The sequence below is a fragment of the Populus trichocarpa genome, chromosome 11 (assembly GCF_000002775.5).
Source record: "Populus trichocarpa isolate Nisqually-1 chromosome 11, P.trichocarpa_v4.1, whole genome shotgun sequence".
Lineage (NCBI taxonomy): Eukaryota > Viridiplantae > Streptophyta > Magnoliopsida > Malpighiales > Salicaceae > Populus > Populus trichocarpa.
The window spans coordinates 8,163,991-8,187,926 of NC_037295.2; the positions used below are offsets into that span (position 1 = coordinate 8,163,991).

Sequence of the window (23,936 nt, forward strand, 5' to 3'; positions counted from 1 at the left end):
AATTTTCTCACAGAGATAAAGTAAAATTCTGTAACGTATAAGTAAAGTGGAAAATGGGGACATGAGTTTCATAGATGATAAAGTAAAATGAGAATCCCCCACCCCCACGAATAAGTAAAGGGAAAAATGGGGACATGAGTTTCATAGATGAGAATCTTGAAGTTGAACATAACTATAGTTGCTGAGACTACTAATTTAAATAAAAATATTTAACAATCCTTTGCAATAAAGCATGGGATCTAACATAAATTCCTCAATTTTTATGCTTTTTTTTTTATTTAAGAAAAATAAAAGAACTACTTGAAAAAAAAATGTGAAATTGATTAAAGTATTGAGTTATAAATTGATTTAAAAACATAAATATTAAATATGTAATTTATATGAATATGAGGACTAACTAATTAGGTTTGGTAAACAACAAGGACTGAGTTATAATTACCTGAAGATACTAATTCCCTTTTCTTTTAATGGTCATGGATGTCTATTTGTGACCTCCTTTCAGGGAAGGCTTGAATTAGTGGATTAATTACCATGTAAAATGCTGACAAAAATAGTATACATATTTGTATGACATCGTCCCCTGCTCTCTTCTATAAAACAGGGGAGCCTTTGATTTGGAAAGAAACCTTGGTATCTCTTTTATATTTAGGTTAGTCTATCTTCCAAATCTCATACTATACTAGAAACGTCACCAACAATGAAGAAACTTTCTATCCTCTTTCTGTTTCTTCTTCCTCTCTTAGCCTCATGCGAGGAGAAGCAGGTTTCTTTTCTCTTATGATCTGTTCATGTTCATGTTTTATTTTTTACTTAAGAAAAAGAAGTTTTGTTAAGTCGTATGCTTTTATGGCAATATAACAGGTCTACATAGTGTACTTTGGAGAGCATAAAGGAGACAAAGCATTGCATGAAATAGAAGAATTTCATCAGTCATATTTGTATGGAGTGAAACAAACTGAAGAAGAAGCTACAGCCTCTCTTCTTTACAGCTATAAGCACAGCATCAATGGCTTCGCAGCATTGCTAAACCCAGATGAAGCGTCCAAGCTATCAGGTATATATAAGAAATCATCTTATGATTTCGCTTGCCATGTATATATATGTTCATCCTTCTGAATATCGTAGCTTAAATTATACATTGCAGAGTTGAAAGAGGTGGTGTCAGTCTTTAAAAGCAACCCAAGAAAGTACTCGGTGCAAACAACAAGATCATGGAGATTTGCAGGCTTGGAAGAAGAGGGACATAACGTAAATCATGGCTTCGGCGGGGGCAGAGACCTACTAAAGAGAGCAGGATATGGAAAACAAGTCATAGTTGGGCTCTTAGATAGTGGTAACAATAATTCTGGCCAATAAAAACAACTTCATATATTGTTCTCTAGTAGATTTCTAGTTGTCGATAACTCTTCGCTCATGTGATTCCTCCTTCATTATTTTGTAGTTTAGTTATCATGCATATATCCATATAATGATAACTCTTCGCTCATGTGATTCCTCCTTTCCTTATTTTGTAGTTTAGTTATCATGCGTATATCCATATAATGATAACTGATTGGTTCTGAGAAATATGATTCAATGTGATAATGTCAGAATGGTTTGTGATAATATTACCAATCAGGTGTGTGGCCAGAATCACTAAGCTTCAGGGATGAAGGGATGGGACCCATCCCAAAATCATGGAAGGGAATCTGCCAAAATGGACCTGATTTTAACTCATCCCACTGTAACAAGTGAGTCTTCTGATACCTTTACTCAGTGCTAGTCCCTTCAACTCTATCGTCATGCTTGATTATTTATGCTGTTTCGAAGAATTTAAGCCATGAACGCGAATAAGTTTAACAGCTGGTTATGACCAAGACTTTGGTGTCTTTTTGATGTGAAACATGTCCATGTGTGAGCTGTGACCCTGGTTTAACTTTTATGCCCTTGATTTCTATGAGGGGCATGATTCTGATTTTGAACCCACCCTCTTGCTCTTAATGTGCTTTTTTTGTCTTTGTTCATGGCATTTGGTTAAGCATGATGATGATTGTATCATGAAACTACTGCTGTTGTTATCGTGTCCCAATGCAATATCCCTAGTTAGACTCCACTCTCTTTTCTTCTTCTCTATAGTCATGTCACCATTGCCACATATTTCCATGCATAAAAAGTGTTTTGAGCATGTTTCAAATGATGGCTACATGTATAAATTATCATAGTTTGACTGATACAGAATTCCAAAAGCTAGCTACTGAAACTCAGCACCAAGAAGGATTTTAATAGGACAAGGAGAAAAGATAATAAAGCATCATATTTGATTGGTCAATAACTAGTTGGAATCAATGGAGATATATATTCACAGATGCTTGTTGTGGTGGAATATTATTCACAGAAGAAGTCTTACAAGTCCTGCATAATTAAATTACAAAACACTCCCAATTAATTATTGGTACTAACTTGAAGAAAATTATAAATACAATTGCATAATTCGATAAATGTGTTACACATAAAATACCTTAATCGTAAAAACAGTACTAGGCCAGATTCCTACTAACTCTTGATTGTAGATTTTTCAAAATTAATTGTAGTATGCCAACAATTCAACAAGTACGTGCTTATAATTAACTAGAGGATACCATGCCTGTAACTATATTATTGTCAATGGATAGATTCTCAACTTTTCCTAAGAACCAAACAAGGTATTTTCATTGCCAGCTTCTAAATGGACCAGCCCTACACACCATAGATGTCTTTCTAAGAATTTTATTTAATGGCTGTCTCTGTTAAGGAGTGATCCTAGTTTGTCTGTTCCACTTAAACAAAGAAAGAAATCAGATCTACGGTTCCTTTTTTTGGCTTCTTACAATTCCCAACATGTGAGCTCTCCTTATCCCGCCGTTGCCCAGTGCAATTATTTTTTGTCTGCTTTTGTTTGATTTTAGCCCTCAGTTTTCATCTGTATTTGATTAGTTTCTGGAAGTTAAAACTCGTATCTTTGTATTATAATTAATAGCGATCTCCTTCAACGAAAAAAAAATTCTAACTTCTTGGATGATAAATACATCTATGCATGCATGAGCGAGCACCAGTCTCATTTGTCCTAACCATTGGTTGCGAGGCTTACAGAGCTTTGTTTGGTATGCTTTTTTTGAGGAACATTAATCTGAAAGCAATGAAAATTTGTCTTTTGATTTAAAATAATGGCTTGACAGGAGGATATGGCAATACTTGAGCTTTTTACATGGGAAATTTAGAGCATGAGACTGAGGGCCGATCACAAATATGGTGCCCCATTAATGAAGAAAGGATTTCCTCTATTTCGACTTCCTTGTAAGATGAAAACGGGGAATGCTTCTTCTAAAAACCAACACATTTAAACTTCACAGATTGGATTTTATAAGTTGACTGTGATTTTTGCTGAATTATCTGGCAATGAAACTAATCATAATCATGGTCTTAAGTTAGTATGATAATGAACATGTTAAACAACTTCATGATTCTCTCTAATTGAAATTCTTTAACAAACTAGTCATACCAAAGCAACCCAAATTAGATTCTGTCCTTAAAACTCTATGATACAAACTTGGGCGTTTTGCAGGAAAATTATTGGAGCTCGATACTACATCAAGGGTTTTGAAAACTACTATGGACCACTGAATAGGACAGAGGACTCCAGGTCACCACGAGACAAGGACGGCCATGGGACTCATACAGCATCCACCGCTGTTGGAAGCCGGGTCAAAAATGCAGCAGCTTTGGGCGGCTTCGCTCGTGGAACTGCCACGGGTGGGGCTCCGTTAGCTCACCTGGCAATATACAAGGTTTGTTGGGCGATCCCGAACCAAGAAAAGGCTGATGGCAACACATGTTTCGAGGAAGATATGCTTGCAGCTATTGATGATGCCATTGGTGATGGAGTCCATATTATGAGCATCTCCATTGGCACCCGAGAACCCACTCCTCTCAAAGAAGATGGTATTGCTATTGGTGCATTCCATGCTTTGAAAAAAAACATTGTGGTGGCGTGTGCTGCAGGGAATGAAGGCCCTGCCCCATCTACATTGTCAAATCCAAGTCCTTGGATTATCACAGTAGGTGCTAGCGGCGTGGACCGTGCATTTTTTGGACCCCTTGTGCTAGGAAATGGGATGAAAATTGAGGTAAAAAAAAGAAGATTTTGTTTGATAATTATGGTTGTTTATATCCGGTTTACTTGGATCATTAATTAATTTATTCTTAAATTCATATTTTGATCTTAGGGACAAACTGTTACTCCTTACAAGCTGGACAAAGATTGCCCATTAGTGTTTGCAGCAGACGCAGTTGCCTCCAATGTCCCCGAGAATGTAACAAGGTTTCTCTCCTCTCAAAACAATTTACGGAGACGTCTTGGTTTATAGTTTATCATCATCACTCATGCTATATTGTGAAGGAAAATGATTGTTAACAGGCTGGTGTAGTGATTTCATGGATATATAACGAGGGAATTTGACGGAAAACTCACCATAATAGGGATATACTATCATTTGTTGAAAATATGCTGCTACTTGGCAGTCCTATATTGCCTTTTTGTAGTTATGTTCTATATTTTTTAACTCCAGAGCATGCATTCACATCCTAGAATTCAATGCAAGACATTAACGCCTAATTTCAAAAAAAGAAGAAAAGGTCATAATAGAAACGTATTGTCATTTGTAGAAAATATATTGCTAATTGGTAGTGATCCCTTCTTATTATTTTGCAGGTATATACAGTATTTTTATAGCCCTGATGCATGCATTTTACCTGCTTTATTATTCACTGACAATATGTTGTAGCGTTGTATACTATTAAGAGTCCGTTTGTAAATTTCCATGAATATTGGGGTTCATCTTCCTGTAACTTTCACCAGTTTTCCTCTTTATCTTCTCTTGATTGTGTATTTTTTTTAGTTATTATTAAATATTTGAGGAACGGAACCCCAACAACTTCTTTGGCAATCATCTGCTTTCGAAGATTTTAGAGTAAAAACTGCCAAAACAATTCTTTGTAACATTATGTAATCAATACTTTTTAATATGTTAATGCAGCCAATGCCTTCCCAATTCTCTTTCACCTAGAAAGGTCAAAGGAAAAATAGTACTGTGCATGAGAGGGTCTGGAATGAGAGTTGCCAAAGGAATGGAGGTGAAAAGGGCTGGAGGTTTTGGTTTCATCTTAGGAAATAGCCAAGCAAATGGGAATGATGTAATTGTGGATGCGCATGTTCTTCCAGCAACTTCAGTAGGCTACAATGATGCCATGAAAATTCTCAACTACATCCGCTCCACCAAGAATCCAATGGCTAGAATTGGGATAGCAAGGACAATTTTACAGTATAGACCAGCACCAGTCATGGCTTCATTTACCAGTAGAGGTCCAAATGTGATTCATCCTTCCATTCTCAAGGTGATTAATTTGCTTATTTTTCTTATTCTCCTTTTCTCTGATATCCACTTCTTACCAAAGAAATATGTGTTGGCCAATAGAATAATTCCTCAGAGGAAACTTAGTAAGTCTGAATCTGCTAGTATAGCTAATTGTCTTCGAAGACAATAACGGAAACTTTTTTGTCAGCCGGACATAACAGCTCCGGGAGTAAACATATTGGCCGCATGGAGTGGAGCAACAGCCCCATCAAAGTTGTATGAAGACAAGCGATTGGTTAGGTATAACATTATTTCTGGAACTTCTATGGCTTGTCCTCATGTAGCTGCTGCTGCAGCACTTCTCAGAGCAATACACCCTGAATGGAGCAGTGCTGCTATAAGATCTGCCCTCATGACCACCGGTAAACATCGATCCTTCTTCGGTATCATAATTCTGTATGTCAGTACTAATGATACTTAATGCTCCATTGTTTGATATGCAGCCTGGATGAAGAACAACATGGGTCAGCCCATAGCCGATCAATCTGGCAATGCCGCGACTCCATTCCAATTTGGTTCAGGGCACTTCCGTCCAGCAAAGGCAGCAGATCCTGGTCTAGTATATGATGCATCTTATACGGATTACCTGCTCTATCTTTGCAGCTATGGAGTCAAAAACGTTTACCCCAAATTCAAGTGCCCAGCAGTATCACCGTCAATATACAACTTCAACTATCCATCAGTGTCACTTCCTAAGCTCAATGGCACTCTAAACATTACAAGGACTGTCACAAACGTTGGTGCTAGCAGTAGTGTCTACTTCTTTAGTGCCAGGCCACCTTTGGGATTCGCTGTTAAAGCGTCGCCGAGTGTTTTGTTTTTTAATCATGTAGGGCAGAAGAAAAGCTTCATCATAACAATAAAAGCTAGGGAAGATTCCATGTCAAATGGCCACAACAAGGGTGAGTATGCCTTTGGCTGGTACACTTGGTCTAATGGTCACCATTATGTAAGAAGCCCTATGGCAGTATCTTTAGCATAGGGCACTGCATGTCTCCTCCCTCGTTTCTATTTTTCTTCAGTTCTTTCTTAATTTGCGCATTATAGGAAGCTCAGAGCTGATAGAGAAAGATTTCAATTTTAAATATATTTGTAAACCCCTAGTAATATCATTAATAATAATAATAGTCAAGATTATAAAAAATAGAGGAAAGTGATAAATTAAATTATAAGAATAATGATAGATTTGAGAATTTGAAATAAAATGTTTTGTATGGGTGTTAAAATAAAAAAAAAAATTAGTAATGCTAAAATAAATAAATAAACACAGAAATGTGAATAATGTGAATAAAATTTTAAAAGCGAATTGCATGGAACTGAAAGTACCAGCGTGTAACTTAGTAAAATTCAAAATAACTCGGGTAAAATTTGATATAAACAATATCAGGATTCAAGAAATTTTACTCGAAAATCATAAAAGTTACTATTAAAGGACATAGAAGAAATTTGTAAAAAGGTTATGTATATATATGTGTGCGCGCACGGGGAAGGAAACGACAAAAAACAAAAAACAAAACAAATTTGATTTTCCAAAAGAGAAGGAGAAGCATTCGATCAAGAGATGGGAGAAATCAAAGCTAACGAAAATTCCTCAATTTAAAAGTGTTAAAGCTTTGGTTATAGATTCCTCAATTTAAAAGTGTTAAAGCTTTCCCTATAGCTTGGTAAGGTGCCCTAACATTTTTAAATAAGATTCATGAATAATTTATACTTTAAATTGATTGAACTTTGTGAAATTAAAACTTAGGGTTCTTGATAAATTTTAGGGAAAGTTTCAATTGATTGTGAAATTGTGTTAAGATTATTGAAGTGAGTAGAGAAAGTAAGAAATTATGGCAATTGAAGCAAAATTTTAGGTGTTCTTGAAGAAGGGATTTTTGGCAAAAAAATAATAATTATAATAAAAAAAAAATAAGAATTTTGATAAGATGATGGTATTATATAGAAAAGAGATGAAATTAATGTTAAGGAGTTAATAGAACATGAAATTTTTATGTTTTCCTTTAGTTTAAATTTCGGCAAAAAAAATAAAATTATATATATATATATATATATATATATATATATATATATATATATATATATATTGATTTAAATGATGAAATGAATTGTGTTAAAATGTGGGAATTTGAAGAATAAGAAGAAAATTTACAAAAGGAAGAAGAAAATTTTCATGGCAAATGAAAAGATAATTAGAAGGATTTCATTTATTGATCGTGTCAATATGAAAAGTGAAATAATGATATTAATTAAATTTTGATACGAATGAATAAACTTGATTAAGGCGTTTGAGTGAGAAAGAGTACATGTATATTTATTATAGATGTGAAAAGAAATGATGTGATATACTTGTCAATCTAGAAGAGGCTATCAGGCCCACACCGCAGTAAAGAACTTCAGCTCGAGCTCAGTTATCAGGTAATTATGTGGTGCCCGAATTTATTATTGGTCAATTTGTATTTTTATTTGATTAATTGTGGATAATAACTTAGAAATTGTTATATTGTTTACTTGAGGAAATAAAATATGTGATGCGATGAACTAATTCCTAAACTAATAAAATTAGTACCTTGGCGAATTGGTGTGATAAGGAATTAATTCTCTAGTTAATGAGATTAGGACCCTAGTGAATGGGTGAATCGTTGAACTAATTTTCCAGGTTGATATAATTAGTGTATGAACGAGAAATGAATCACCTATTAGTGGAATTAATGCCTGGATTAATGCGCAATAAGAAGAATTATATTTTTTATTAATGTTCAAGAATTAAAGATTATTCGGAAATTTAATTGAAATATAACACTTGACAAACAAATTAATTTCATGATCTTACGAGCAAAAAAAAAAATTTAAAAAGAAGAAAGTAAGTAAGAAAGCATTTATTAATATTTTATTTCATATATCTAATTGAATTTTTATATTAAATCAATATTTAGGTACGTCTCCATATCGGACTGAACAATAAATTAGTTTTTTTTTATATTTTGTTAGGTATCATTTTATAATGAATGAATTTATTATTTTGTTATCTAATATAAATTTCAGAATTTAATGTGTCAATAATTTATCGGAATTTTTTTTGTAGTATAATTTTAATTATGAGTTTCTTCTTTAATTATGTACTTATTTCAATTATAATTTTGTTTATGGTCCATATTTGTAAATCTTTGAATTGTGTAATGTATTTTTGTTATAATTTATAGAATAATTCATTAAATTGTATCTATGTAAATGTGTTATATTGAATTATTTAAACATTTGTGATTTTGATTATTGAGAAATGATGATGTAATGAGAGGAGGAAGTCATGGATGATAGGACGAATAAAAAATTTGATAATTGAAAATTGTGAAAGAAAAGTCGATAACTTGATATCTAAAAATTGCTGAATTTTTTATTGATTATATGAAAAAAAAAATTACCCAAATCTTAAATGAATTATTATGTACTTACTTTTGTTTTGAATGTAAATTTTAGGGTTGTTAGAATATTATTCCATGGAATTAAAGCTTAGCTTTTGCTTTCATCCACAATTAATTATAGTGATTTGCTCCTAGAGAGCGTTCCCTGAAATGTAGATGCAAGTTCTTATTTTTATTAATGCTGTTATTTATTTCTAAGTACTTTTTACAATTTATATTGCAACGGAAAAATATCGAAGAGTATAAAAGAGACCAAACTGAGGAAAACAAATATATATAAAAAAGGAAAATTAATTATTTTTTTTGGTTTGGTTTAAGAAAAGTGATGGAAGTGAAGTTTTCTTTATTTCTATAAATTGATGGAAAATAAACAAAAACTTTTTTTAGTAGATATTATAAGAAAATTTCTGTCAATTGTTTTTTTTTATTTCCTTTGATTTTTTTCTCAATTTGGTGTTAACTTGTTTGTGTAGAAAAGAAAAATCAAAGATTTATTTATTTTTCTTTTCTTTTTTATTTCCAATTTTAGGATCCAAAACAAAGTAAAGTATCTTAATTTTCTTTACCTTTTTTCCCTCAAAACATGGAAACAGAGACAATGCTATCTTTTCATTTCTAATTTCCTAACATATTACGATGGGAGAAACATAAAAAAAAAATGGCAAATACAAAAGGATACATCAACAAAAAAAAAATTTGTCGGTAGATTACGGTGAATTTTTCTGATTAAATATATCTTTGGTATATACCGAGAGAATTACAATGGGAAATGAAAAGAATAAAACAAAAAGTCAAAAAATATGATAACGTGCTATTTTTATAGACAGAATTTCTGACAGATTTAAATTTGTTGGTTAAATTCGTCTGTAATATTTAATATATGACCTGACAACAAGCGACGCGACCCTCCTCTCTCTCTACCCCATTTCTTCTTCTTCCTCCTTTATTTTTCTCTGCAGCAAACAGCACACTCCCTCTTCCAAATTTTATCACAAACCAACCTCTCAGTATAAATCTGGCAACTCCAACACTCAATTTGTTAGCCTCCATGTTCTAATTCAAATTTTATTGAGGATTCTCTACTTCAAGTAAGCAAAACTGCACATTTTTTTTATCTAAACTCAATTTTAAAATGTTAATTTTATTATATATTTTTGTAGTATATGTATTTTGTTTTATATATTCTCTACTTCAAGTAAGCAAAACTACTTGTTTTATAGTTTTTTCTCATAGAAATTTATTGTATGAATGTATGATTTGTACATGTTAGGGTTTGTTTGATATTTTATAAAATTGTATTTGTTTGTAAATTGATTAAATTTATTTTGAATTTATAACTTAGGTGTTTTGTGATGAAATAAATAATGGTTGTATATGTATTTTGTTTGGGTGTTTACTTGTTTTATAGCTTTTTCCTATAGAAATTTATTGTATAAATGTATGATTTATACATGTTATGGTTTGTTTGAGATTTTGTAAAATTATATTTGTTTGTAAATTGATGAAATTCATTTTGAATTTATGGCGTAGATGTTTTGTGATGAAATAAATAATGGCTTATTTAACGATTTTTTTTTATATTTTGTCAATTTTATTGTTGAGTTGAAATTTTCAGTAAATGTATAAAAGTTTGGATTTATATAGATAATTAATAATGAATTAGTTGTACTATAAAAATATTTGAATAAGTTTGAGTTAAACCAATGTTTTGTTATTTATTTAGTTTATGTGATTAATTAGTACATGTTATCATCAATATTTTATATAAGATTGACATAAGTAATATATAATAGTTCATTTAAAATTTACAGGTGTAGGTAGATCCTCTCCGTTTGTATTGGTTAAAATTAAGGCTCCTCCAAAAAAAAGCTTTTCTCACCACATATGATCCCTCATAGTTTGGCGTTCATTTACTCTGGTTTTCTCCCGATGCTAGTGAGATCTTCTTCAACACGAAATCTCCTTCTTTAAACACCTTTAGCATGACCTTCCTGTTGTATGCTTTTGTCATTTTGCTTTGATATAATTGGTAGTGGCAAATAGCTGCTAATGATCCCTATCTTTCTTCAAATAAGCTATTGACTTTTTGTCACCAGGTTTTCTACTTTTCGAGGCCTTTTTTAGAGTCACCAATTCCTCCTCCATCATCATGTGCTTATTTACCAGCTCATCATACTTGGCCTTTTTTTCTTCCAACTGCTTATTTGCCTCATGTTGATTCTTCCCCTACTTTAGTTCAACAATCTACTCATCTTTTTCTCTTAATTGTTGATTTAAGAAGGCTTTTATCTTTTCTTCTTTCAGGAGTTGGTCTTCCAGGAGTTTCTGATGACTTTTGCTATTGTCGAGCTCAATCCTCAGCTTATCCAACTCCTTTTACAGGTCCTCCTCATTGTTGACCCTTTTTCTTTGAGGTTCCATGGCGATGGATGGCATATCTTGCATCTAGCTTTGCTCTTTCATCCCTCGGAGCATCCCGGATAAGCCGTCATTCCTCCACATTGAATAATTAAGGCTAACTAAGGACATCTTTTGTTGATCCTCCTTGTGGACTAAAACAGGTTGCCCCTAGTCACTTTTGATGGCGTCTAGCTCAGCTAAAGAATTCGCCTTTTTAAACAGATTGGTATACTCACCTACCTCCAAGTTCTTGACACGTATTATACTCCTCTGAACTGTTGGTTACCAAAAAGGGTGATTCACTGATATAACCAGTCAAACCGATTAATGGAACCCATGCTTTATCACTATAGCTCATAAGATAAGTTGAGCTACTTACCCAAGGAGCTTTCCGTCTAAAATTACTTTGAAAGGGTGCTTGATACTTCTTTACCCATGCCTTTTCATCCAGGTCATTCCACTTTTTATTCAGAATCAACCCAAGAGGCCTCATGTTGAACCACTAGAAATTGTTGAAGACTTCTCTTGATATTTCTATATGGCTAACAATCCACATCAATAACAGAGGAATACAACACCATATTGGTCTTTTTTCCATGCAGTCTACAATGGTTTAGAAATAGGAAAGTTTCAGCCAAGATAGCTAAAGTGGAGTTATTTTTTGCTTGCTCGTACTTGATGAAGGCATTAACAGTTTCAATGCTGATAATCCCAACGGCTTTTGAGGAAAACATAACCAACCCAAAGATGGTGAAGGCAACTACTCGATATTTCTCCTCTTCCAGTTTTTCTTTGTCTTTATCTATCTTCAACTTATTCTCAATCAACTTCCATTTGAATCCCCTAATAAATGTCTTGTATTGGTCGACTTGGTCTAGATGCAGCAGCTTAGCGACCTTGATGGTTGTGCTCTCGATCCTTTATCTGAAATAGACTTTGTGATGATTATAGGGGAAGTTCAGAATCTGGGCATACCCTTCAATGGTAGGGGTCATATCAACATCCCCAAAGGTAAAACATCTGTAGCCCAAATCCCAGAAGTGCATCAAAGCTTTGATTGCTGAAATATGAACTGGGATCTTTATCAAATGAGCAATTCTCCTATACTTTTTCTCAAATAGAGTCTCATCTATGTACCCCAGGATTGGCACTAACTTTTTTATGTTGTTTACGTAGCAGTGTACTTTGGTTATGTACGGTAATTCTTCGACCTTGGTCCTTGGGCAATCTCTTCAACTAATTGTATCATCTCAGATTTTTCCCTGTATTCCGAAAGGGTCATGGAAGTTGTGGTCTTGGCTCAAAAATTCTACAGAGTTTAGGACTTTAATCAGGTTTGCAAAGTGAATTATTAAGGAGTCTGTACCCTAAATACAGGTTTTAGGTCATTACATGAGGGGTAAACTTTCTACTTGGTCTTAAAAAGGTCTATGAACTACCCAATGACCACCTTATATGAAGGCAGTATAGGGGTTTAATAGGAATGGTTAGGGCACGGTGTGATCGTCATTACTGCGTAAACATTCAGTTCATAGTTGGATATTTCACGAATCTAAACCCTAAATGAAAGTCATGAGGCAGACTGCTACTCCCCACCTAACCTAGAGTTGGGTTTATTCACAAAATTAAAATGCATGAAGGCATTAATCCATACCCGATGTACCTATGCATAAACAAGAAGTAAAAATGTATGCCAAAGCAGTGAAAATACGAGCTAAAATTAAACAGACTAAAACAAACATGCAAACAATCAAACAAGCAAAGTTTAGTCCAACCAGACAAGGTGTTCCCTAGTGGAGTCGTCATCCTGTTGCGATGGGCAAGACATCGAACGACAAGTTTGCCTCCTAAGAAGTGGTGAAAATAGGGTTTTGGGTATAATCATAAAATTATGATTACAAGGTTCTAGAGTCGCCACCTAGTATTGTGGTTACTAAGAAACCTATGGTCTACAAGAGTCTGAGTAAGGAACTGGTTGTGTAAGAGAAAGACGTATCACCCCTAATAACCCTACCTAAAGTAAGATGCATTGTTATTTGATTGTTAATCATGTTTCTATCTGTTGGTCTTATCTAAGGTTTAATGCAAATCTTCCTTCATGAGGAAGTCCCTACCTAACCATTCTAAGGCACAGATTTAGCATCGTATTTTTTTCCTATGTTGTATCTTTAATATTTGAGGGTATACTTTACAGTGTAGTTTTACACCCATAAATATTAAAGTCTACAGTTAAATCCTAATACTTCAAATATTAATTAAACAAAATAATTGGTGAAGGATTTTTTATATTTTGGTCAAACCCTAACGGATAATCATAAACTGGTTACGATATCTATTTTGTATTTTAAAACATGAGAAAGATGTATTTTTGTCTTTTTATAAAAATATGCTTGGAAAAGAATTAGGATTTGGTCGTATACGTTAAATAAAATATTTTTTGTTTTTGAAATAGGGATTTTTTTTTTGGAAATTTCGAAGAACATCAGGTATTTTGTACTAGGTTCGTATCTTAAAGTGTAAGCCTATGGCTTGATGTTGAACAAAATTAGTAGGAAAACATGCCAGAAAATCACAAATGTTTTTAATGACCCTTAGAAATTTTATAAATTTATAATTTTATTTTATTTTTTTATATTTATATTATTTTATCATTATTTATTTAATATATTATTATTATATGTTGGGCCCTACCTAGCCATCAGGGTCGGACCCAACCAGGTTTGGTTGGGCCGACAAGAGGCCCAATAGACTTGGCCTCTCTTTTTTTTAAGTGGGTTGGGTTGAAGGGGGTCCTACCCAACTTATAAATGACTTATTCTACAGAATGTGAGTTCACATTCCACATGCAATCTAGAGGGATTGCAAGCGGGGGGAAGAGGGTAGAGGTGAGGAAGAGAATAAAGTTACTAGACACAAGGGAGAGGAGCTTGTTGGTCGTGTCAGGAGGCCAACGTGAGGTTAGTGTAGTGTTGATGGCTGGTGTTAGTTGCTAGAAGAGAAAAAACTTGCGGCGGAAAGGAAGAATGAGAGATTGTTTGGTGGTGGTTATTGTCGCCGGCGAGAAAATAGGATTGCAAGGGTGTTAGGCTATCATTGGTCACAACATGGGTGGAGTAGAGGCAATAGCGGTGGAGGAAAAGATGGAATAACTAAGGAAAGGTTGGCTAGTGAGAAAACAGGGGGTAGGGGCTGGTTTTTTGCCAACTTTATACCGTGATTTCTTAATGCTCAAGGCATGGAATCCATCTCTATTTATAGGGTGTGGAAGAGGGACATTTTATCTTTACTGGTGTCAAATCTTGGCCCTTGATTCAGCCTGGAAGGATCCCAACTGTTGGGTCAAAATGGTCATCATGAACTGTCAAATTTAACAGTTAAAGGCTACCTGAGTTAGCCTCTTTTTAGCTCTCTTTTGTAAAATTTTTGTCTCTTTCATATTTTGCTAATATTTTTTTAATTAGGAGAACATCATTGATTGTCCAAAAAAATCCAAAACATTCACTCAACACCAAGGGTGATCTTAATTTGAGTTATCATTCAAGAATATTTAAGGCTCAAAGAAGGATAAAAGGGGATATATTTTGTTTATGAAGGTCATATCAAAGATAGCCTGTCTTCATCTCAAATTTAAGCTCGATTGCTAGATTAATGCCAACCTCATTTGATCGATTTAAAGAACCTTAAGGTCAAACATAAAAAAGAAATGAAAGCATGGGTCGAATCATAACACAACTGCACATTATTACCATGTCGTCATTTCATTTAATTTTGTTCGGACACATCTTTTATCATTTATTTATTTATTTGTTCTCTTTTTAGCAAGATCTTTGTTTTCTGATATTTGTTTGGAATGGCAAAGGTTTTTATAGCCTCAATAAAGGTAAGATCAGGGTTTACAATTATATAATGGGTTTTAGAGCCTCAAATAAGGGTAAGGGTGAGGGTTTTCTAAGTTTTAAAAATAGGTGGGGGCTACCCTCTAGCATTTGAATGGTACACTTTGAAGTTTGACCAAATTTTAGGTAAATTTGCCATTATATTCATCCAAATATGGACAAAAATAAAATTTCAAATATTACTTTTATAAAAACATCTCTTGATTTCAAAACAATAATGAGACATAAAAAAGACATACATCGTTAAGAGATGTGATTCAGTCTTAAAACACATGGAAAACATGTTTCAGAAAGACAAGGTTAAAAAAATAAAAAGTTCAATAATAAAAAGAGTTAACAATGCAATATTCCTTCTATTTCTATATTAGCTCTCTTTAACCAAAACATATATGGCTTGACATCTTGGCTTTCTATTAATCATTCAAGAGCTTTATAAAGATTGCCAGTATGGAGACTAGAAGTTTATATAAAACTCATCAACATGGCATACAATCCTTGCACGGATGATGTAAGTGATGTTACCATGGACTTAAATGTATGAATAGCCTCTTTAATTCTTAAGCAGTAAGATTGGTAAATGACTTGACTGTGAATTGGAGATACTTCCATCTTAGTCCCTCTTTTAGCATCATTATAGTAGTCCATCTTTGTACAGCTGTGCAGGATTTTTTTCATATCTGGGAAGCTTTTGCGGCAACTCAATCATTTTGTCATTGCTCTGGTGCCTAAATCCACTAATGCATCTTCTCCCAGTGACTTCAGAATGATTTCCTACTGCAATGTGGTCTCTAAGGTGATATCAAAAATTCTTGCTGCTAGACTGGCTGATGCCCTTTCTGGTATTATCAGCCCGCTTCAGAATGCCTTCCTAGGTGACCACCTTATGGCTGATAATATTCATCTTGCTCAGGAACCTATTTGTCATTATGAAAAGAAAAGAGCTTCCCTGAGATGCCTTATACAAATTGATTTTCGAAAGGCTTTTGACTCTATTCAGTGGCCTTTCATATGGCATCTCTTCCTCCTTTTTGGCTTCCCTGCTCGGTTTGTTCACCTAGTCATGACATGTGTTGAAACTGCTTCCTACTTGGTTGCTATTAATGGTGCTCTTTATGGGTTTTTCCCTGGGCATTGTGGTGTGCGGCAAGGTGACCCACTATCACCATATCTTTTCATTTCCTACATGGAGTACTTCTCCAGGATGCTTGCCTTAGCATCGCAAAGCCTTGAGTTTTGTTTTCACCCAAAGTGTGCTCCCCTTGATATCTCTCACTTAGCTTTTGCCAATGATGTTCTTCTTATCTATTGAGGAGATAGATCCTCCGTGCATGTTCTCTTACAGCAAATGCAGATTTTTAGGCAAACTTCTGGGCTGAATGTGAATGTAGGCAAGTGCTCAATTTACTTTGGTGGTGTTAAAGAGAACTTGAAGCAAGTCATCCTTCAGGACACTGGGTTCAAACAAGGTTCATTCCCTTTCAGGTATCTTGGTGTCCCTCTCAGCCCTCACAGACTCCTAACAAGTCAATTTGCTCCTCTCTTTCACAAAATGGAAGGCATTATCCAAGGTTGGATAGGGAAACATCTTTCATATGCTGGTCAATTGGAGCTCATCCAGTCTGTCTTATACGGTATGGTTCAGTTTTGGCTTAGTATTTTCCCCATGTCGCGTGCTGTTCTGCAGCAAATTACTTCCCTTTGTCGGAACTTTTTATGGACTAGTGATATTTTGCGAAGTAAATCTGCTTTAATGGCTTGGAAATTTGTTTGTCTACCTAAAAAAAAGGGAGGTTTGGGTCTACCTGACCTCAAGGCTCGCAATTCCAGCTTCATTGCCAAGCAATTATGAAGCATCCACTTGCAAACTGATTCTATTTGGATCTGGTGGATTCATCACTTCTACTTACAAACTCATACCATTTGGGATACTCCAACTAAGAAAACTTCATCGCCGCTGTGGAAGTCCATCATTAATTTAAAAAATCAGCTTCTTGAAGATTGTGGGGGTCACCTGGTAGTAATTGCTCTAATGTGAAGCTGGGAGCAGGATGCTGGTTGTTTCTCCTCAAATGCATATGCCTTCCTCAGGTTTAAAAGGCATATTGTCCCTTGGGCAAGTGTGGTTTGGGAGCTTTAGTCCCTACCTCGTTACATATTTATCCTTTGGCTGGCAATGTTAGAGAAGCTCAGAACAAGAGACAGGATATGATTCCTTTCTCTTGACACTTCTTGTATTTTCTGTCAACAGGAAGAAGAGAATCATAGCCACATTTTCTTTGCTTGCAGTTGGTCGTCCCTCTTATGGAATAAAATTAAGTCCTGGCTCTACATCATTAGACGTATGTCGACTCTGAGGAGTGCTGTTAGAGGGCTTCATACAACTGGGAAGAGCCTTGAGTCTAAAATGATAAAAGTCTCTCTCAGTCTCACTGTCTACTTGATATGGGGAAGAGAAATAAGCAGCTTTTTATGGTAGTAGCCATTCGACTGATGTGGTGCTTCGTAAATTCCAAGTCTTATTTTATATAGTGCTTCACTTTCATGACCCGAACCGCTCCCTTATACATGTTGGGTAATGTTGAATCTTGATACTTTCTGTCGTGCTGCTATTGATCTGCTGCAGATGTAAGGTGGGCCTAGTCTTCTTGCGTTACCTTGTATTGTCATGACAGCTGCTGCCTGGTGGATCATGCTTCACAATTGTGATCTGTCCACTTATTATTCCTTACTTTGGGATGCTTCTTTGCCTAGTTCCAGCTTCTTCTTGTGTAATTAGGCTTCCCAATGCTTTGATTGGTTTGTTGGTTGCTCTATGGTCTTGATTTTATGGTTAGTTGTTTGCTGTTGTTTGATGCTATTCTTTGGCCTGGGATGCTGGTTGGGTTAATTTTGACACCTGCAAACCTTGTTAGGTTTCTTTCTTAACCGTTGCTACTCACTTGTTTTGAGCCTTGCATGGCTAGTCTTTTATGGGAGCATGTCCCCCTTTTGTTATTATGATGGGAGTCTGTTCCCTCTTCTGCTCTTGTATATCTTGTACATGTTTATGAACTTGCTGGTTAACCAGCATGGTTACTTTTGATCTTAATACATACTTACATTTTGATTAAAAAAAAAGACTCAAGTGGAAGAAGAATCGTATTTGCCTTATAAAAACCTTTCAAGAGAAAACAGTACAGTGTATAGCCTTCTTTCCTAGTGAATGAACATCACACAAATAATTAGTTATGGCCAGAACCTTTTCAAACATGATACTAGATTTAGAAGTCAATGTTGTATGGTCTTTCGAGTTGTGACTGAAGGCAAATAATGTCATACTAGTTTCATGTGCATAATACCTCATTGCAAGAACAGTATTATGAAAATCACCTAAAATTGACTTTACTTTAAGAATGGCAATGTAACATTCATTAGTTGTAAAATACAAGCTATTGAAGCAGTTTTCATATTATAATAGAATGGTAGGAAATCTCTAACTTTATCAAAACTTTCAAGTAAGTTTTCTTTCATATCCTACCTTTTTGGATAAATCATTCCTAACATCCAAAAAATCACATTTCTTGATGATTCAAATTCCAAAATTATCATGCAAGTGTTTAGAATATTTGATACCATTTATCTAGCTTCTTAGAGAAATAAGCTACCTTATTATATAATCGTGGAATTCTTAAAGTTTTGGTTGAAGTATCTCCAATTGTATTGGCATTTGGGAACAGCTGCAACACTTGGGCCCAACCATGTAATACACTGGTTCCAACATGATTCAGAGTTAGGGTCTTTTACAAAGATAGAAAAATATGATTGGGTTCTAGTTAGGGTAGATTAAAGTTAATGCTCCAGATCGGCAATGATCTAAGAAAGTTCCTTATTCATATCCTAGCTTTATGCTTATCTGAGCTTAGAAATAGTGATCAATAGAGTCTTATCATCATGACAACAAATGTAAGAGATAAATCATTAGCCCTGATACATGGCTTTATTAATTTTTAAAAGCAAATTGCTCCGCAAAGCATCAAGATCCTTCCATGTTGCTTTATTTTTGTTGCAGCTTCTTGAGCCTTATCATATATTATAACTTTGTTAGAGTGGATTCTTGAGCTTGAATTTCAAATGATGCCCAAGCTTTCTTCGAATTACAAGTTGCTTCGACAATAACTGATTTTGTAGATGTAAAATAAGATTATATCTTCCTTGATTAGCTCGATAAAAAGAAAAGCAGAGGCAAACTCATACTGGTTTAGAACATTAAAGAAACTCTCAAGTGCATATTTAACAGCTGGTAAGGTGAACAGTAATAAAACATGGATTTTTTGCACTTAAGATGTAAATAAACTCAAGTTATCTACCAATTTCATGCCCCTAATTGCTTCATTTCCTCATATACATTCTTTTTCTCCAGTTAACCCTAAAGTAGCTTTAAGCATCTAAGTAAGGTGGAATGGAGCAATCAATGTGTACTACAACCTCACCATAAAATTCACATGAATATTCCCTAAATATCTATCTAGAATATGGCCCATATTACTCATAGTCGCAATGCTTTTAGAGCACCACCTCAATTTTAAGCTAAAAGATTGGAACCCTACATTAGCACACCAAAGTTCTTAATGAAGCAATTGTTTTGGGACCTCTTTCATTAGATTAAGAAAAACCTTACACTTGATATAATAAGTTTAGTCTTTTCGTTCTTTTCTTTCTAAGTTCATGTTGTAGACTTTGAAAAAGAATTGGATTCTAGGGGACCTATAATTCACCTACAAATTAAACTTGGCATACATGCCAACATATAATGATGCATTCTAAATATTGGATATGGAGTGGTGATAGTACAAGGAGAAACCTTAATGGAAGGTTTTAACCATTACGTGCATAAGGGTAAGTTTACTACCTTATCACAAAAGGTCTCTTGTTGCTCAGTGATCCACCTTTAGAGGTTAATATGAGGTCTACTATGTATCGAAAAGCATAGGTCATGACTGTGTCATATTGGCATACTAACCACATTTCAAGTTAACAATCAAACAAAAGTTGGTGGTTTTATAAGTTTTGCTAAAGCCGATGGCCATTAAGGTACTGCTACATGCCTACATAACCTAAAGCAAATGTGTGTGCTCTTATATGGTGTTGTGTATGTGTGAAGTCATGAATCTATATCAAGTATAAAAATGATAAAATAAAGATTGAATGCTAGGTTAAGAAAATGACATGCAAATTAAAGTAAATTAAACAACATCCACAACAAGCACATTAATTATAAAAGATCAAAAGTCAAATATTATTCCTAGAATTCCCAAGTGTAGTCATTATTTTATTGCACTTGACATCACAATGAATCTAAAAAAAGTATATAATATTTTAAAAATGGGTAAAAAAGAAAGAAAAAAAAGTTGACACCTAGTATCATGGTTACTAAAACACCTTAACTTGTTCTTGGAGTTCTAAGGCAAATGACTTGTTATGCTAAAGAGAAGATATTATCACCCTAAAACATTTTATTTAAGGTAAGCTACATTATTACTTGTTTTATATTCTCAATGGTTTGTTGTGTCTAATCTACCATTGGTTTATCTACATAATGTGAATGGATCTACTGTAATAAGTTAAATCCAAGGTGAGAAAAAAAAAAGGAATAATCACCAATTTGCATATCCATTTTAAAGTTTTAGTTATTTTTGTCACTCGTAATTTGTTTGGTGAATCGATATTTCTATACTTAATTACTCTTGTACCTCTGTCCTTAAATATCCAAGTAATAACCATTTTGAGTTGATTTACTTGGGGTAAGATCTAGTGGCATCGACATTCAAAAATTCCTAAGGAAATAATACTCTTGATTAACACTCAGGTGTCATCAGTAAATATTAGATTGAAAAGGAGATTAATAATCTCGTTTAACATATAGGTTTCATCTATGAATATTAGAATAAAAAATAAGATTAATACTTTAGTTTAACACTTAGGTGTCATTAGTGAGTATCAGACTAAAAAGAAATTAATACTCTTGTTTAACTGATGAATATTAAACTAAACAAATTTAAATGAAGGCATCTTTCAAAAAAATGAGTCAAAGGAGTTATTCCCCATTAATATTCAAAGTAAAAGCTCACTATTAGTCTAGTTAGCTCAAATATTATATGTTAGTAACATAATGTTTATTTTTTATGCTATTTTAACACATGAATTTTTTTTAATAAGATTTTGGAATGTCAACATTTCAAATGCCTTTTAATGTGGACCAAAACCTTAATGGGTTTTATAAATAAGTTATAAAATCCAATACAAATGTATGTATGATTGTGAACACAATTATTTTATAATTAATCAAATTCATGTATAAATAACATCAATGAATGACCAAGAACATTAAAAATAAGTAAGATGCAAACTATGAAGTTTTTATCCTAGGTACACAAAAACCAAAGACTTTAAAACACATTGAATACATTTGCAATGCATGTTTATCCATAAAAAAAACTTCATGTTGAGAGATTAAACATGTAAAAATTCAAGTGTCCACAAACATACGGAATCAATCTCAACATTGTCTAAACCTAAAAATCTTATCACAATATTCATCCAAATCAATCATAATAATAATTCATAATATGTCTAAGGTTTCAAATGTACATTCTAAGTGGACAAGGTGGACTAGAAAAGGCTGAAACAACAGGTAAAAATGGTGAAATAATATTGAACAGTGTTGAAAATATTGGCAGCAATGGCTTAAGTTGCATCGCTTTATTTGACTAAATAATTTAGAATGGGAGAGAGTGGTCTGCTCTATAGGATGAACCATTTCCCCTTCTTTTCAATGATAGTGGTTGTGTAAGTCACCTCTCACCGATGAAAGAGATCAGTCCATTCAAAATTTAGCCCTTTTTGGCCCCTGATGTTGTTTTTTTCTGGACAACCTGGCTTTCAACATGTTGTTTGGCTTATTGATGGGTAGAGGTGGGAGTTTTTATGTTCGTAGGCTAAACCACTTTCCCTTCTTTATAATAGTTGTAAAGGTTTAGTTCATCTCTCGCTGATGAGGGAGATTTAAAGTTGGGTTTGGTGCTAGATTTTTCCCTTTTTAGTGTTGTTTGGTTTTTTCTCTCTCTCTTGGTTTCTCTTAGATTTGATTTTTCCCCTTTTTAGTTTGGTTTGGTTTTTATTCTTTCTCTCTTGGTTTCTCTTGGATTTATGATCACCATAAGTGGTTATGTTGTAAGGATGTTGTAGGGAAGCTTGTGGTGGTTGGAATGGTGGTGTGGGTGGCTGGAATCTAGCAAGGGAGGTAGAGAGGTGGCTACTAGGGGTGAGCAAAAAAACTGAAAAACCGATTAAACCGAGAAAACTGGAAAAAAAATAACTGAAAAAACTAAACCGTGAAAAAAAAAAATTAAACCGATTAGAATTTTAAAAAAACCAACCGGTTCGGTTTTGTTTCGGTTTTATAAGCCTGAAACCAAAAAAATCAAACCAAATCGAATTGAACCCAAACCGAAAAAACCAAGTCAAACCGAGCCAAACCAAAAAACCAAGTCAAACCGAAAAAACCGAGCCAAACAAAAAAAACCAGTTTTTGTTCCAAAATAACCGAACCGGACCGAAACTAGTCGGTTTGAACCGGTTTCAGTTCGGTTTCAGTTTTTTTGAAAAAAAACCGGTTTGGTTACTTTTTTTATAAAAACCGAACCGAACCGAAAATGATCACCCCTAGTGGCTACGTTCTTGGTTTCGTTTTTGGTTTGGGTGTGAGATGAGATGATCGGGTTTTTCTAATATTTTTTTCATGGTATCAACTTATTTTCTCTCTCTTTTATTTTCACCCCTCCATTTTTTTTGTCAACGGTGGCTAAGGTTTTGGTGGATGAGGAGAGAATCTTTTTTTTTCTACTCTTTCTTTTTTCTCTCTCTATATAGTGGCTTGGGTTTCCTACCCATCTCTCCCTCTTTCATCTCTTTTCTATTCACTCTTATTTATAGGCCTCACTAAGAAATATCTCATATCCTAAGTATATCCTAAAAATATCCTTATGCTATTTTTATTTTTTTATCCTTTATTTTTCTTGTTTTGCACTTTAGATCACTTGTTCATTTTGCTTCTTATTTTGATTTTTTATTTTTTTTTTTGTTTTGTATTTTGGTTTTTTTCAAAAAGAAAAGTTAATGTCAATTCAATAATAAAAGTAATCAAGATTTACAAAAGAAACACAAATACATCAAAAAAAACAATTTTTTTTTATTTTTTGCAAATGCGTTGAGATTTTTTAAAATATTATTAGAAGACATCAATAAAAAGAAAATAATTAAAAATCACAAAATAGGCGTGTGAATGGTCGAGATGCATTGAAAACACATTTTTTTTTAATTTCTTTGTTTTTTTTATTTTTGGAAAATATTTTGGAATTGGAGGTCAAATTTTTTATTTTGACACATTTTATGATGTGTATAGTTCAATCAAAAGTGCAATAGCACTATGAAAAGCTCTGGACAAAAAGTATAGAGTTGAAGATGTTGGCGTGAAAAATATTTCAGACTTTAAGATGACCAATTCAACGGCCATTTTAAACCAAATACAAGAATTTTAGCTCATCTTACATCATATTCATGTTGAAGGTATGTCTCTAAGTGAATCATTTCATGTGGCTTTAATTATTGAAAAATCACAACCATAATAGAAAGATTTTAAATACTACCTCAAGTTTAAGTTCCAAGGAAATGGGAGTTAAAGACCTAATTTTGAGATAAAGGATAGAAGATCATAATAAGTTATCTAAAAGAAGAGCCAAACTCTTCTAGAA

General features: G+C 33.8%; 1 protein-coding gene across 1 annotated transcript; it reads left to right on the top strand.

The window, feature by feature from the left end:
- Positions 1–525: 525 nt before the first annotated feature.
- On the top strand, positions 526–6,462 carry LOC7471844 (subtilisin-like protease SBT5.6). Its single transcript, XM_002317278.4, has 9 exons — positions 526–763; positions 862–1,054; positions 1,145–1,333; positions 1,619–1,730; positions 3,581–4,142; positions 4,242–4,336; positions 5,052–5,409; positions 5,578–5,791; positions 5,873–6,462. Exons 1-9 carry the CDS (start codon positions 698–700, stop codon positions 6,409–6,411), a joined length of 2,328 nt encoding a protein of 775 aa, XP_002317314.2. The 5' UTR covers positions 526–697; the 3' UTR covers positions 6,412–6,462.
- Positions 6,463–23,936: the final 17,474 nt, after the last annotated feature.